The sequence below is a fragment of the Haliaeetus albicilla genome, chromosome 11, assembly GCF_947461875.1.
Source record: "Haliaeetus albicilla chromosome 11, bHalAlb1.1, whole genome shotgun sequence".
Taxonomy (NCBI): Eukaryota; Metazoa; Chordata; class Aves; order Accipitriformes; family Accipitridae; genus Haliaeetus; species Haliaeetus albicilla.
In genome coordinates this window covers 24,145,400-24,161,651 of record NC_091493.1, presented here as the reverse complement: position 1 = coordinate 24,161,651, position 16,252 = coordinate 24,145,400, and the positions used below count along the sequence as shown (strand labels likewise).

Here is a 16,252-nt window from a genome sequence, read left to right as displayed (position 1 = left end):
ATGTTTTCAGCCTGACCTATCCCATGTTGAAATCTATGCTGAGAAAGAGGGCATTTTAGCATTAGCAGGTTTCTGGACTGAAACCATGCAATCACACACTTGGCCTGGGTACAGTCCAGAGATTTTACTGGAAATTTTGCACTAAAGGAAAATCCATAGATAAAAAAATGTTTAATTTAGACTAGCTTAAAACTCTGACTTAAGAAGTTTGTCTGCAAGCTGCATGGTAGCTTGAACATCAGAAGTACTTCTGCTGCTTTAGTGCAGTGCATGGACTCTTGGACACATTGAGGTGAAAGGTATATGGAGCTACACAAATTATTGAACTGATTTGGCTAAATCGTTTCCAGTACCTGAATTAGCTTGTGCAGCACTAGAATGGGCACTGTATGTGCCAAGGTGGCACACTAAAAATTCTATTTCTTTTTCATCCCTAGTTTTTCATGCGTTGAGAAGTCATGCAGAAGTCCAGCACAAGAACAGGCCAAACTGGGATTTAGTAGCCTCCCAGCCACTGTTAATCTTCCACTCAGCCATTGTTATACTAATCTGCTGATTTCAGTTAAAAAAAAAAAAAAAATCATCTGATAGAGCTGAAAAGAGACCATATAAAATGGCTTGCTTATTGCTTTTTGAATGATTCATTAACCAGCATAATTTAATCTGCTACATGCCCAGTTAAATTCCAGTTTAACAGCATAGTGTGTGCTACCAGCTTTCCAGAAATGTTACAACAGGCCAGTAATAAAAAGTTAAGCATTAACCAAGATGAGACAACCATGTAGCTACAAAACCAAAAACTATTTTTTAGGTCTTTGCTTAGTTCACTTAATGGATTGGTCTTGATTGAATTGATCTTTATTTAAAATACAAACCCTGTTTTCTCTCTTTTCAGAATATATCAGATTATGAGCTGAGCCGATTCAAAATAATGCACCAGCCGTAAGTTTCTCATTATTTTCTGCTTCCCCATTAGATGACTAATACTCTGTTATACTCTGATAGTCTCTCTGTTAATATATAAGGAAAAATGAGAATTGAAACTTGCTCATGTGAAGGGCATTAATTGATGGGGGTGGAACTTCCTCAGGATTAGGATCCTGGAAGGTTTACAAGAACTGTGGTTCAAATCAGCTGACAAGAAGGTTTCTTCTGCACCAGCTGCTGAGTGATGATATTCTTCAGAACACACAGGGACAATCTTAATGTTAGGTAAAAAAGTACAGGGTCAACTTCTTCCAAAATATAGAAGCTCTTTACTTAGATAGTGTATGAGGCTAAATTTTCCGAATTGGTTCATCTGCTGCTTAGGGATCAATTTAAGAGATCAGATTAACAAAGTGCTATGTTGAAAGTAATTTAAAAAGAATTCTGAGTAAGCAAATACAGGTATAACACAGGAAATACCTTCATGTAATTTGTGACAAACGAAGTTCATTTAGAAGGATATCCTTAATGTTCAAGTATATTATTTCTCTTGTATTACTGCACAGAAATAATAACAGGGAGTTTTCTCTATAAGCCAATGAAACCAAGAAGAGTTCCGTTAATATGGAGTGAGTTGCTCTACTTCACCTAATGGTTGTTACTATTCTATGTGGGGGGGGGGGGGGTCCCTACCTGGAAATTGTATCTATTTACAAAACCAGAATTCTTTTTTGAATCCCATTCTATTGGTAAGGAACTGGAGGAACATGGAGGCATTTTTACCCATTAAAATCCTATTCTTATTGATAAGAATTTGATGAGACAATAAGTTAATATTCTTCTGGTTTGTTTTAATAATTAACTAGATGAGTAAGGAAAATATCGAAGGACTTTGCAAGAAAGTAATTAAGTCTAATGGGACATCATTTTGAGAGAAAATGTAGAGAGCATGAATATAAAGTTAACCAAGGGTGTGACCTCTGTTTCTATGATATACATGAATCTGATCTACTACAATATTGGGGCAAACAGAAATCTACTGAACTGAGACCAAAGGCTGGACTTCTACTGATGCGGGCATTCAAGCTTTGGATTCTCAAACTGTATATTAGAATAACAATGGGGTTTTGTAATATGAATTCTCTTGTCAAATACAAGGCAAAAGACGAAGGTAGATCAAGTCCAAAGCAATAAAACTCCTGAAATGCATAGTGTGGATCACATCCCTAGCACTAACCTTCACTCTAAAATCTTTGGCTCTTGCATCTTACTACTTGCTGTTTCAAAAATCGCCTGAGTTTCTAGCACTTGAACAGTTTGCATGTTTTAAGTGGGGAAGGTCTACATTGATCCACCTAAGTCAGATGAACAGGCCTGTTCAAGTCTGTTCTTACAGCACGTAATCCCCAATGGACCAAACCACTAAGGATAGATAACCAGAAAATTAGTAATCACCAGACAAGGTGAGACCAAAATCCTGTGTTTCTTGGCAGTGGCCTGTGCTTCAGGTCTCTGCCTGTTATGAAAGTTTCTTCATGGGGCTTCATTAGACAGAAGCTAGGTCCCCTGATGTGCCACTATCAAAAGCTCTTTGCCTTTCACATTCTAGTTCTCACTAGTGCAATACAGTGTTCTTTTCCATAAGAAAGATTTTGAGTCTAGAAGGCTATAAATGCTCCGTAAACTAAAAGACACAGTTATTCTACATTCTGCTAGGAAATCCCATCACAGATGTACTACAGGAGCAATCTGCAGCCATGCATGGGTATACTTCCCTGACTTCTGCACCAAATATCTCCGCTAACCCTCTAGTCAATACTCTACCTGTTCTTTAAGGTGAAAAGATAACAGGGGCAAAAAAGACAAAATGTTTTCTCTGGGAAGAGTTTGTCATAGTAATTCCATTTTGATACTCTGAAATAAACGGGTTTTGCACTACACTTTTCATGAAGACACTTATTATACTCTGTTATTTCAATTAGCATTGGCTTTGACAGCCTAATGACAGCCTGATGTAAGCTAGTTCTCATCAACACTTAAAGCCACAGGTCTACCTAGGTTGCTTCTGAACAGCTACTGAATATAGTAGTGAAATTATCAGGGTGCTCTGCTAGTGTCTTATCCTATCCGTGAAATGCAATAGTGAAAGATTCCTTCCCCACTTCCCAAAACAGTAACAGATGAGAGGTGCTGCTTTCAAACACGGGACAGCAGACTACTAAGGCACTAGTCCAACGCTCTCTGGAGCTGGCTGCCAGGGTTGCGCAACAAACTGCTTTTGCAGGTTTATATGTTTTCAACAGTCCTGATGTTGAAACCTTGACCTTTGCTTAAAGCCGTTCCTCCTGCAGAAAGCACCATTGTATTTTTCACTCCGCACAGCAGACTCAGTTGATATACTCTCACCCTGAAAGCCTGGGGTCACCCAAAACACTTGAACAAGGTCACTCTCAAGAATGGCAGTACAACAGCACTCTCCAGATACTTCCCATTGGAGAAGTCTCAAACATCCCACTGATTACAGTCATGGGCTCATTTATTCAGTGCTAAAATTTATGCCAGGAAGAACACTATATAGAACATCATACTACATTCAGGAGCACTCTTTAAGAGAGCACAGATATTTCAGAATACTGGAACTTAAGTGCTTTGCAAACATGCTGTCTTGCTATCTGTACTTAATATTTTAATAAGCAGTGCAAATAAGATTGGTAGTTATAACTGTATTCAGCAAAACTGGCATATAAGCTATAACTCAGTTATAAACATCCATAATTTGGAAGCACATCTTGAGAAAGAAATGTAATTACAGCTCAATCACCTCAGTACAGATAGTCCAAGACTTACAGTATCAGAGGTTTATGCAGAAGTTGTTTCACAACGCTTTCAGCTTACTCAAGTTTCACTTTCCCAGGGACTGTGAAATTAAAAGGCCTTCTTTATAGCTAATGAGATTAGAAATTCATCCCAAATCAAACTCAGAATAAATTTTGCTCTCAACTCATGAGCTCTGGGGACTGTTTTCCAAAATCAGGACTGAAATCTTTCACCACAAAATCAGAGCTCTCTATCATATGTACAAATTCAGAAGCCTTTTCTGGCTACATTGGATTGCTAGGTAAATGAGAATCTTCACCTGCAAATCAGGTATGAGATGTCAAGTCTAGCAACATGTAATTATGTATAGCAACATGTAATTATGGAAGATCTGGATAATAAGTGAGCTGTGATAAGGAACACATAATTACAGGCTTTGTTTAATTATGGTGTGGGCAGCGTTTGATCTCCTTTTCTTGAAATAAACATCTACCAATTTTCACTGCTGTGAAAATGTTACTAGTTTATTTTACCAGGAATTTATAGTATATTCAGAAAAATCTGCTATTCATAAATCAAGCAAGTGTTCTGTAATTAAGACTGATTTCTAGATTAGTTTCTAACATCTTTTTTTTCATTTGTTCGTAATTTTTAATAATGCCAGACTGAAATTTTTCATCCTTGCCTTCCAATCAAAGGAGCTGTCTTTTCCTGAGACATATAGATAAATTCTCAATTGTAAGAGAATGTTACATATCAGGAAAGTACCTTTGTAATGCTGAGATGTTCCACTTGAAATGTCTGCACTTGCATAATTCAAACTGCAAGAACTAGAAACATTAACTCCTTTTTTGTCCCCCCTCACTCCACTCAAATTTTTTCTTTTATTTCTTCATTAAGGAAGGTAAACAACCTAATGTGGAAAATTCACTCTTCAGCTTTTTCACAGCTATCAACATGTAAATCCACGGACAAGTTCTCCATACACCAGGTGCAAAGGCCTGGATCCCTTCTTAGCCCCTTTGTAGCTGGGTCAGGAGAGAGTTCGCAAGGCAAGATCTTTCGGAGTGATGGTGTCCAATAATCACACAACCTGGATTTCATAAATGTGGATTTGAGACCTTGCTTTGCCTAAGTAAACTCAGCTAAAATATGTTAGCATTCCCTGCTTCCTTTCCCACCTGCAGTGTGGAAATAAGTATTTCCCTATCTCACAGGGTTGCTATAACGGAAAAGCATCCGGAATTGCAATGTCTTTACTTGAAATAGTACGGAAAAGTGTACATCTGCACTGCAGTTGAAAGCCGTAAGTTGCTTCCCAAGGTCCCATTCACCAGCTGTGATGCCACAGGGCCACAGGAGTTCCATGCATTGGGGACATCTGAATATTGTGGAGATTACTGGCCGAGCAGTGGCCAATACTGCCATCGCTGCAGCTGCCAGACAGCCCTCTCAGCTGTCAGGGGCCACCCCAGGCTTGCCGGCAACAAAGGAGGACAATGGTTCAAAACAGGCCTCTGCTGGCAAAATTAATTGTAGTCTACTGGTGACAGAGATTTACACCCATCTTTTCTCAACAATTTAGTCAGACACTTCAATGCATTGTAACTCATTGTCTATGCTTCTAGTGAGAATCATTGTCTCAAACACTTGCATGCATAATACATTTTCTTCTGTTACTTTTTTACTTATTAAAAAGACAGGAAAATTGAAGGCATCAACATTAAGACAATAGTTAAAATTAAGAATAAAATAAGAGAGAAGTCAAGAAATAAATCAGTAGACTTCTAACAGACTACAATGACATTCAAATTTCACATGGAGAGAACTTCCTAATCCTGTTTAGAGGGGGTGATTACATAGGCATTATTATTAAATTTATTCTTAATAAATAAATGTAGTCAATAAATAAATGTAGCATGTGCAACATGATACTTTCAGTTTCACTTTGAAATATTTTTATTTCTTGCTCCTATATTTTTATTTCAGTGGATTACTTTGCCTAACCAAAGACAAATCCTAATTAAAATACTAATAAAATCACTGAGATTTCTATGAGAATTAGGCTGTTTCCTTAAGAAATAATAAAGACAAAAAGCTTTTGCTTTCTCTTTAAGCAAGGTGCAGCAGTACAGAAATCTTGCGACAACATGCATTTGGACTTTCTCCATTCCAGAGAAAGCTCCAAGCTGAAAAACCAAAGGTGGTAGATGACTTTTATGCCAATACTTAGTAAGCAGGAAAGGTTTTCCCCTCTTCTTGGGATATACCATAATGGATTTTTAATTATGCTATATCATTTAAATACCAGTGCTGACTCAGGCTGAATGTTTTATGTCTAAATATGTAGATTTGGTTCCTTGCTTTCCTTAGTTTTTGATGTATCTTAAATGCCACTTTAAAAGTCTCCACTTATTCACAAAACTGGAAGAGGCCAGGGCTGCAAATTCAGAAGATACCTCTTCATACAGTGACCTCCCAAGAAAAATGATACCTGAGACTGAAAGAGGTTTCCACTACATAACCACTCTAGTGTCACAGAAACATACTACAGGACACATGCTTGGTTGCTATATACACTCCAAAAAAACCCACAAAATTATCTGAATTTGACTTTAAATCACATTTTTATATATTATTTCCTCATTTTTAGCATAGAAAGGCTATGACAAAAGTCTACTCAGGCATCAAATATTTACAGAGGCAGCCATTGCCTGCTGATTAGAATTAATTCTGGATATTCTCCTGTTCACAGGAGGATCTAGGAAATATTTGCTCAGCAAAGTAACACCATCTTGCCTCCTTTTACAGCAGCAGAGGATATCACACTCCTGCAGCAGAAAGGGGGCAACAGACACTTGCATTACATCAGTTTCTCTTCCATCCTGCCATGAGCAATCGAGACTTTTGCAATGACACCAGTTACTTGAGAAGGAGGAAAGACCCCCTCACAGCTCTGGAGCATATTGTGTTCCAAGTTCTTCTAGGAAGCTCACTTCTGCTCTTGTAACTAGACTGTTCACCATACTATCTTAGATCTAAAGTCAGGCAAAACTGGTATTCTGAAATAATTTTTGAAGTGTTTTGCCAAAGCTTAACAATGAAAGAATGGAACTTAAAAGCCTTGTGGCACCACCATAGACCGCAAGGATTTGAACCTGAGACCACAGTTTAATCATAGTACCTTCCCCATCTCAGCTCCATGTCAAAAGAAGTACCTAGTCAGGTGAATACAGACACATTCCAATACTATGAATCTATAACTGGGCACTTTTCTTAGTACTAAGGAAATCCAATCCAATCTTCTAACCAAGCTTTGTCATATTTTTGAGATCTGTCAAAAATTTATGATAGTCTATCTTGGCAAAATATGCTGTCCACTGTTTAAGTCCAATAACATTTGATACTTTTCCATAGATAAACAGTGAATTTGTATTTTATGCATTGTTTTATACTGAAAATAATGCATAAAGAAAATTGCACAAGGGAGAAACTATTTTTGCACATCACATTCTCCTACAACTGCAACCACACAGAAGACATTTTCAAACAAACTCTCTTTCTAAACTGGACATGGAGATGCAACGTGGCATTACATTAATGGTGTTCTAGGTGGCATGAAAACCAAACCCAATATAGAAGACATTCAAGCTAGCAATATGCTCAGCTGAAGAGCAATGTATATCACCTTATGTTCAGTCCTGTGCAGTATGGCTTTTAGATCATGAGCGACTTGCCTCCTGTCAGCCCACCTTCTGCTTATAGTTCACAATTAAGACAAACTCAGAGATGCAGTACTTAAGCAACAGCCTTACCTGTCTTGCAGCACCCCTTAAAATTTTAAATGAAGGATATTTTAAACAAATACAATGTCTAAAAAGCTCCTACTTCAGTGACCTTTCTCACTAAACAATTTCGTCAACTGCAGTTGTATAAAAATACTAAGTGAAGTAGACAGGAAATAACCATGATTACAAGGCTGTCTTTGTTACCAAAAATAAAGATGTAGCTAGAAACTACATTTGGCAGAGCTTGTAGAGAGGAAACAGACACCTGTATACAAGAACCATTGGAAGTCACTAGAGATTGTAAATAAAACAGCATTCAGTCTTTGAAAAAGATAGTACAAATAGTAGCAATACAGTTCTCTCAAAGGTTGAAAATATACAAAAATACACAAAATATACATATACAAGTCTGTATTTTCTGATCAAGTTCCGATATGCAGATATTTGCTGGGGTCTTACTACTTTCCAAATAGCAATGGTCGCAGGTCAGATGTTATCATGTTACAGTATTGCAGCTGTGATTAAAGTGGAAACTAACTTGGCAATGTTTTAGTTCTTGTGGTTTCGTGGACTGTATTCCTGCCCCTGGACCGAGTAGAAAGAATATACAACAAAAGGCTTTCTTTATGCACATACCACTGTTAGACTGAATTATCACCATTGCAATGATGAGGAATGCCTCAGGGTTACAGATACGTTGTCCGAGTTGGAGGGTTTTTTCCATTTTAATGAAAATTGCATCCAGAAACTCCAATGAAATAAAAGAATGTTGTGCTTTTCCCCATCCTTTCTTACTGAAAATAATCCCATTCTCAAACAGTTGAAAAAACAGTTGATATTATCTGGAGGTCACCAAAGAACTGATAGGATATGAAGATGTCAGAGGAAATCCCAATTTTTCTTCCCAACACCATTGATGCCTGCAATGGAAACCAGTTTCAAGTTGTCTGAGTATCTTCCATGGCACATTTTTTCCTCCCTATCCCAGTAAGGAAAATACAGAGAGGCACAGAGGTTGCAGTCTTAGCTGGCTTATGTCTGTATATATTATATATATACATTGGTACAAGCCTAGAACTGTCTCCAGAGTCTCCTCCTCTTCTTCAACCCCATGATTTTCCATCACACTCTGTTCTGGAGCCTGTTCAGGACAACTTCTAGATTAGAAAATTTTAGAATTGGTCAGCCTTGCTCAACCTCCTTTCATGGTACCCTACCATGCTCAGCCATCTATGGAATGCCATTGGGGGGGGCGAGTAACAGTGTAATTATAGAAGTGTTTCTTTAATATTGGAAAAACTATGCTTATTTTTAGGGACATTAAGCAAGATAAATCACAAACTTTTTTGATAACAGTGTGACACACTAGTGCTAAAAAAATACTAGATTTCTATTAACCCTCTTTGAAGAGCAAGAGTGGATCAGCCTCTGAGAAAAAAGCATATGCTGGTCCAGCTGTAGGGAGAGCCAGGTATGTAACAGTCAGTTTAATGTCCCTAAATTTTAGCGAAAGTAGAAACATTTATCTTTGTTAGTACTCTAGACCAGCCTAAATAGCAACAGAATATCAGTTGCAGAGCAACTCCAGTTGGGTACCAAAAATCAAAGATTAACAAGTCACCTTTTTAAGACACAGACCCAAATGACCTGCTTATGTTTGTACACTAAGCCAGAAGCAGAACCAGAAATGGAAGCTGTTGCCCAAATCACAAACCGGTTCTTCACCATCATCATAAGTCTGGACAGGATCTTTTTCCTCCACCCTGTCAGCTGATGTGCTTTCCTTTTCTCTATTACATGGCTGTACTCAGACCACAGAGAAGAGGTTGTAGTTTTGATTCACTCGTCTTTCTTCCCTTTTAGAAAATCGTATTTGCTAGTCAGAAAGTGCTGCACCTGGGACTCAAAACTCAGAAGAAAATAACTTCTGGCTCATTCAAGCAATGAAGTGTGAAGGACTATTAATTTATAATCTCATTTTAGCAGAATTCCACATGTGCCCCAGCTCAAGTACACACTGGGCAGAAAACAGAGCAGATGTCTTGGCTCATTTTGCTCCAAGTCTCCAAACTGGAGTCCTCTCAGTTTTTGAAAGAAATACAATATTTAATTTACAGTGTGTTATCAACACATATTTATGCTCTCTGCAGGAGAGACATTTCATTCTTCTCGCTTTAGACTAGCCTCTGTGAAAACGAGTGAAATCTTAACCTCTTTTTGCTTTTGTATAAGCATGCAGAGCTTCATTCATTAGTTCATACGTTTGTGCTGTGATGGCAGGTGGTCTATGCAGTATTTCTAAGATAATGAAGGAAAGTATTAAACCCTTTCATATGGACTTTCTTGGATTCAGAAATGAGAAGAGAGAACTTAAATGGTTGAGATAAGATACTAAGCCGTGAAAACTGCGGTGCTTAAAAATGGGGTCAGCTTGACAAGCAGGGTAGAGAAGTTACAAGATGAGCTGCAAGGAGAAGTCATGGCAGGAGAGCCTGTTGCAGCTGCAAGCCAGACAGTTGGTGCTGTAGCAACCAGTCACTTGAAACAGCTTCAGGAGAGGCTGTTCAGCGCAGCTGGCCTGGCAAAAGACGAAGTGCAGTTGGTAGGAATGCCACAGCAGCACTTTGTGCAACAGAATTCAAGACCTGAAACCCAACAGCCTGCACAGCTACAGGTGGCAATCCATAGAATTAACAAACTTGCAAAAAATATGTTTCAAAGATTTGCCCCAAAGAAATGCAGAAACGGCATTCAGCAATTCTCTTTCTAGCACCTTCCTCATAAACTCCCTTTCCAAGAGCAACACCAATGTGAGGAATGTAGTACTACCTTAGTAACACCACGGACACTGGCATGATGGTACTTGTGCATATCTACATGACAGATGGTATTAACCCTCATCAACACATGATTCAGAGCATCAGAGAGCCTCTCTGGATAGATATATGTAACCACTTAAATACAGACAGTATCATAATGCACATATCTATGAAATTAAGAGTCACAGGCAACTTCCGTGGTAGCTTTCTCTAATTTTCAGTGCTTCAGAGCATCTGTACACTTGCAGTGGTTGCAGTGTAGGGACTGAGGAGCTAGCACCAAGCACAGGAGCTGCTCAGCTGCCAGAAGCAGGAAAGCTGCTGCACTACTGGATGCTGCATGTGATCTGAAATGCCTTGTCTCAAGGTGCAGCTCTGCTACGTCTTGCTCCAGAGACTGCTCAGTTGTCACCAGCGCTGGCACTGTGCTCCACTGCACAGTGTAAACACACTTTGACTTTGCAGTCTTGATGTTTATTTACAATTCTTAGAAGTAAAATTCAGCTATGCTCTGAATTCTTGAAGAAGTGAAGTGTTTCAGACCAGACTATGGCCAATCTCGCCACGCTAACAGCAGTCTATGCAGCTTCTCTGCAGCATGTTACAGTTTAGGACTAATCAGACCACCTCTTGCAGCTTATTTTATCAACCTTCTGGAGGACAGAGGGATGAAAGGACGCTCTCCAAAGTAGGGAGGTAGTTCAGTCTCCCTGCCCAAAGCTGTCTTGGGCTGGGCTGAGACTGCTGTTGATAATGGAAGAGTATTGCCCAATCTGTTTCAAAAAAATATTTTCTTTTATTCTTCCACAAGCCATGCCTGATTTTTCAAAGTCTGACAATCTCCTGCTGTTCCTAATAGTCAAGAGTTCTGAGGGGAAAAAAAAAAGAGATTTTATGTATTTCACAGTTCTTATACTAGCTTTCCTGTTTTCCATTCTCCTCCACTCACTGCCATTGCACATTTTAGGTACTCTCCAATGATATCCTTGACTGAGCATTAAGTCTCAGTTTCTTCTTCACAATTCTGGCACTTCAGTTTCCCCAGACACCTGCTACCACAGCTCTGTCATTTCTCCTATTTAGTTCCTCACTGCCCAGTTTCATGGCTTTTTATTATTTCACAAAGCTCTCAGAATACAGAGAATAACCTAAAAATATCTTACCATTTCAGTTAATTTCCCTTACCATACATTTCATAAAAGCAATCAGATCCTTTTCTAAATCCCTGATCTGCCTGATATAATTAATTACCTTTATCAGTATATATCCTTCTTATCTTCATTCCTCTGGCTCAAGCAATAATATTCTGAAGAAATACACAGGAATATAAGGCATATCCATGCTGTTGCTTTAATGAATAGATGTTACAGTTCAAGATCACAGAAGTAAAAGGATTGTTTGTATTGCTTGAAATGTCAGCATGAACTACCAGCTATATTTCTTTTACAATACTGATACAAATAATGTTTAAGAAATTATTCATAACTGGATGGGTTTTGTCCACATATAGACCACAAATAGATAGATTTAAATATACTCTGAAAAAAATTCCAAATTCACATACTTCCTGTCATTATTTTGTCTTATTAAAGAAATAGAAGTATGATTCACATGTACAGTCTTACAGGTATTCTCTGCTAGCTAATCCCTTTCCAGGGATTTATTGAAAATTACAGATAAACCCAAAATTTCAACAATTTCAGCTTTTAACCAAAAGCAGTACTAAACATGTATGATATACCTCCTTCATATTGGTACTTTATTGGGCTTTAGCTTTACAACAACAACAACAACAAAAGCGGCTCTAAGAAAACACTGAAAAATAACAAATGTAGCTAATTTCAGTTCACAGACTAGAGGCCCTTACAGATGATGTCTTTTCAGCAACACTCATCTACCATCATCAAGGCGAATATACTATCAGATCCTTTGTTAACCACAATGAATAATGGGAATAAATTCTTCAGGATTAAAGATGTAAATGGCCCAGAACCAGCCTAAGTCAAACCCAACATATCAGTATGTATCTATACCTATCATGTGCATAGCAGAGTCCACAGGATGGAGCACCAGTTTCTGGGAAAGCCCCACTTTCTGTACAGATTCGAAGTGTTGTTCATTCACAACGAATACACGAAGAACATTTTCAAATGCAGCCCCATGGTGTAGCTCCAGCAGATACCTTAGGCAGGCTTAGAATTTATTCTATACCAAGCTCAAAATTTTGCTCCTTTATTACAGCATTTCTTTCTACTCTAATATTCTTGAGTATTGGCTTACTTAAAGTAAAGCAATCCTGGGTCGGCTCAAAGGTCTAATTCATATGACATTTGTGACATTAGCCCGCATCAGGTGCCTAATGAAGATAAGAATGAGCAAATGAGTGTGGGTGGGTGCCTCCATATGCATGTCTATGAACAGTCTGTCACTTGCTGAGCTGGTATAATAGCCCAATGGACCATACTGAAACAAATAAATTTACACTGTGAACTTTGACTCAGGAAAGTGTTGGTGATATCAGTTCCACCAGGAATACAAATAATAATAGAAATCTATCATTTCTTTAAAACCTTGTGATACTTTGAGGAGTCTTTTTCATAAAAGGGGAAATTCTCCTGTGAACAGAATGATGAAAGTTAAGCAACCTCGAGAAAGGTTTAAGCTTGAAAAAAATCACAACCCTCAAGGAAAAGATGCCTTAAAAACCAATAATTTCTCCCTGGAAGACTCCATTGTATCACTGTTGTCTTCCTATTTGCTAACTAATATGAACATTTTATAGCAAAAGCTATACAAATAATATATACCTTATCAACAGTTTCAAATTACAAATAGTACATAGCAATCTAGTCTTCACTCATCAGTCTGTTTATAAAGATATTCCTGACTCAAACTCATTGTGGCAATAACAGGACAATTTCAAATGTATTACATAACCCCAGGCAGATCTCTGCAACACAGAGAACATTTAAGTACCCAAGTCCATGCTGCAGATGTTGGTAAAATCCAGTAGTGTCCAGAAATCAAAAATCTCGTAAGACTATCATCTATGTATATTATTGCTAAACTACCAGTCAGAAACTTTCTTTAATCCCAAAATATTTTCAATTGTAACTTCCACAATGCAGTGACTTTCTTCTTCTCTATTAGAACAACTTATAATGAAAAGGGATAATTGTTTATGAATAAGATTACTATGTGCTACTGGAATACAATGAATATTCAAATTTACATATAAGTCTTTCTTTACATGTAGACTTCTATCAAATTTTCTTTCTTGTTTCCCTTCTCCCTGAGTTCCCTTTATATTTTAAATCTGAAGGGATGACAAAAAGAAGTAGAAACAGTTATTCTGAAACCCAGTGTTTGATACTAAATGTAGAGTTTTTTCTCCCAATATACTCTGAGAGTAGAAGATGCAAGCTTTTATGAGCACAAATTTATGAAATAACTCTTTTAAATGCTGTACTACAGCAATAAATGCTTCAAAATAGGATATATAAAAATAATAAACCACTCTGATATAGTGTGGCACTCCTATTCATCTGCTACAGTTTTGTAGTCTTAATGCAATTAAAGTTACCAACTGTGTAAACATATTCTTTGCGACAATTCACAAAATTTGCATTCTTAGACAACAGAAAAATTTCATGGCTATAGTTACAAATCTGAGCAATTTTTCTCCACAGAATAGAGCATTCCATGAAACTGTTTATCTCATTTCACAGCCATATAGCACCTTTGGTCATAAAATGTTATTATTTCAAATAGTAGCTTGCTACTTTTTAAATTAATAATATAATTTCTTTCTTTAGAAAGTCCCCCATCTCCTTGATCACTTTGCTGTCTTTTTTGAAGGCAGTATTTCAAATCCACTATACTTTTGGCTGAGAAGGACTTTCGGCACTTTTTCTGTTTGGTGACATTTCTGCTCCCAGAACATAGTGTTAAGCAGTTCCAGTTATCCGAGACACAGAAGAGAGCAGTCTTAAGAAGGTGGAAACACATGAAAACAGAAAAGACTACAGACAAAAGTATTTTTCCTATTCCTAAGCAGCAACAGGATAATGCTCAAGCAGCCATTATTATGGTCAGTGAAGCAGTGCAGATTACCCATTTGTGCCAGAGAAAAGATGCACCATCCCTTTTCCTTGGCTGTATGTATTACAGGCCGGTGCAGGAAAGAAGTGATTTAAAACTATTGTTTTTTCAGCATTTTCCAGGTACTGAAGGCATCGTGATATGCATAAACAGTACCAGTGCTATACAAAAATAACCTCATTTTAGGACATCCCTTCCATTTTGAAATTTGAAAACTTTGTGCAACCTTTTATCTGCGTGAATATACACAGCGATTTTGTCAGCAGGGACACAAACATATTTAGACCATTCACTACCTATGTCTGAGTTCTGACTGATGCTCAGTAGGCACATGCAGAAAGGACGGACACAAGACACTTCTCCCCCATCCTCCTCTGCCCGCTGCAAGTCTCATTCTCAGTGCCAGGGCCAAATGACCCACTCTGCTAAGCACTCCCACTAAGGCCTCTTGGGTACCCTCCAGGATAAATCCACACCGCAAACAGGAGGACAGAAGGGAAGCAAACCTGCCCAAGGTTTAATCCAGTTGCAGTAAGAGACGAGGAGGAAGGAGAGCAGGGTATGCAAGCCCCAGAGAAAAGTCAGAAGCAAGAGTGGCTTGCCAGTCTGCAAAGCAGCCCGTGCCCCTACACCCTCCCTTCCAACGTTAGGATCAGAGCTAGATTAAAACTGGCCAGTTACGAGCATCTCCGTTGCAGTCACTCTTGACTGCTGGAAGGGGATAAGGTTTGCAGACCAAGCAGCAGCACTATTCTTCAGAGTCACTGTAGCTGTCGGTTGGCTTCAACACGGGTCACTGCCTCCAAGGCAATCTGACCTCAAACGCTTTCAGTTTAACATTAAATAATCAGTCTGTCTGAAAGAGCAAATTTTATGTTTCTGTGTGCATGTGGAACAGGTGACAGTAAAACTGAAAAGCAGAAGTGCAGCTTTTTACACAGTGCATTTGTCCCCAGAGAAATAAGACACATTTTCTCCGCAGGTGCTAAAATGAGTTTGCTCAGAAGACCCTTAATGAGAAAATCCTACTAAATTTACTGGTTTTGCATCTTTGCCTACTCCAGAGTACATGCCTACACATACAGCCTGTTTCCTCCAGTGAGCCTAAAGACAAACCCAAATCCCGTTCAATTAAATTTAGAGTTGCATTTTCAAATCCATCTCCTACTACTATTACTATATGAACAATTTTGAATGTGCTATTTAGTATCCAAAGTGATAACAGATTAAAGCTTTACGATTTCTAGGGCAGTTGCTAGGAGTCTTCCAAAATTAACACTGTGGCATTGAGCCATTTGACCCACAGTGACAAGACTAAAACTTCTGAAAATTAGTATTATTTAAAAAATACTTGGGACAGAAGAGTACCTTCCTCTTATCTGCTAAGACACAACTAAATGCCCACATGTAACTTTTTCTGTACAAGTAGTGTCTTCTAGTTTAAAACAGCTTATATGCACCCTGAAAATGGAAAAAATCCATTCAAACAGACCAGTTAATCTGAGAGTTAGTTTGAGAGCAATGCTTGGAAAAAACAGAGATGTATTATTTTAAACATGAAGCAGCAGTGTTTCACCTGTTTATAGCAATCAGTAAGTAGTAAATAACAGAGAATGTCATGAGAAATCATGTTCCATAAACTCATGGTTTCCAAATACCAGCTATGGGACACTGAACAGCAAGTTAAGTAGGCAGTTTATCAACCGAAATAGAAATCAAGGGGAAGCAAAACTATGTCTAAATTGACACAGTTTAAACAATAGAGTTTGAGTGCTCTTTTGGCCTGGCACCAAGTCCCAC

The 16,252-nt window shown here is 38.2% G+C and overlaps 1 protein-coding gene across 3 annotated transcripts in view; it reads left to right on the top strand.

Moving 5' to 3' along the window:
• The window catches only part of BLNK (B cell linker), a 106,781-nt gene that overhangs the window by 35,272 nt on the left and 55,257 nt on the right, over window positions 1-16,252 (top strand). For all 3 annotated transcript variants that reach the window (XM_069796683.1, XM_069796682.1, XM_069796681.1), the window contains one exon: window positions 896-942. In XM_069796683.1, the coding sequence (XP_069652784.1) occupies window positions 896-942 (47 nt within the window). The remainder of the gene's footprint in view (window positions 1-895; window positions 943-16,252) is intronic.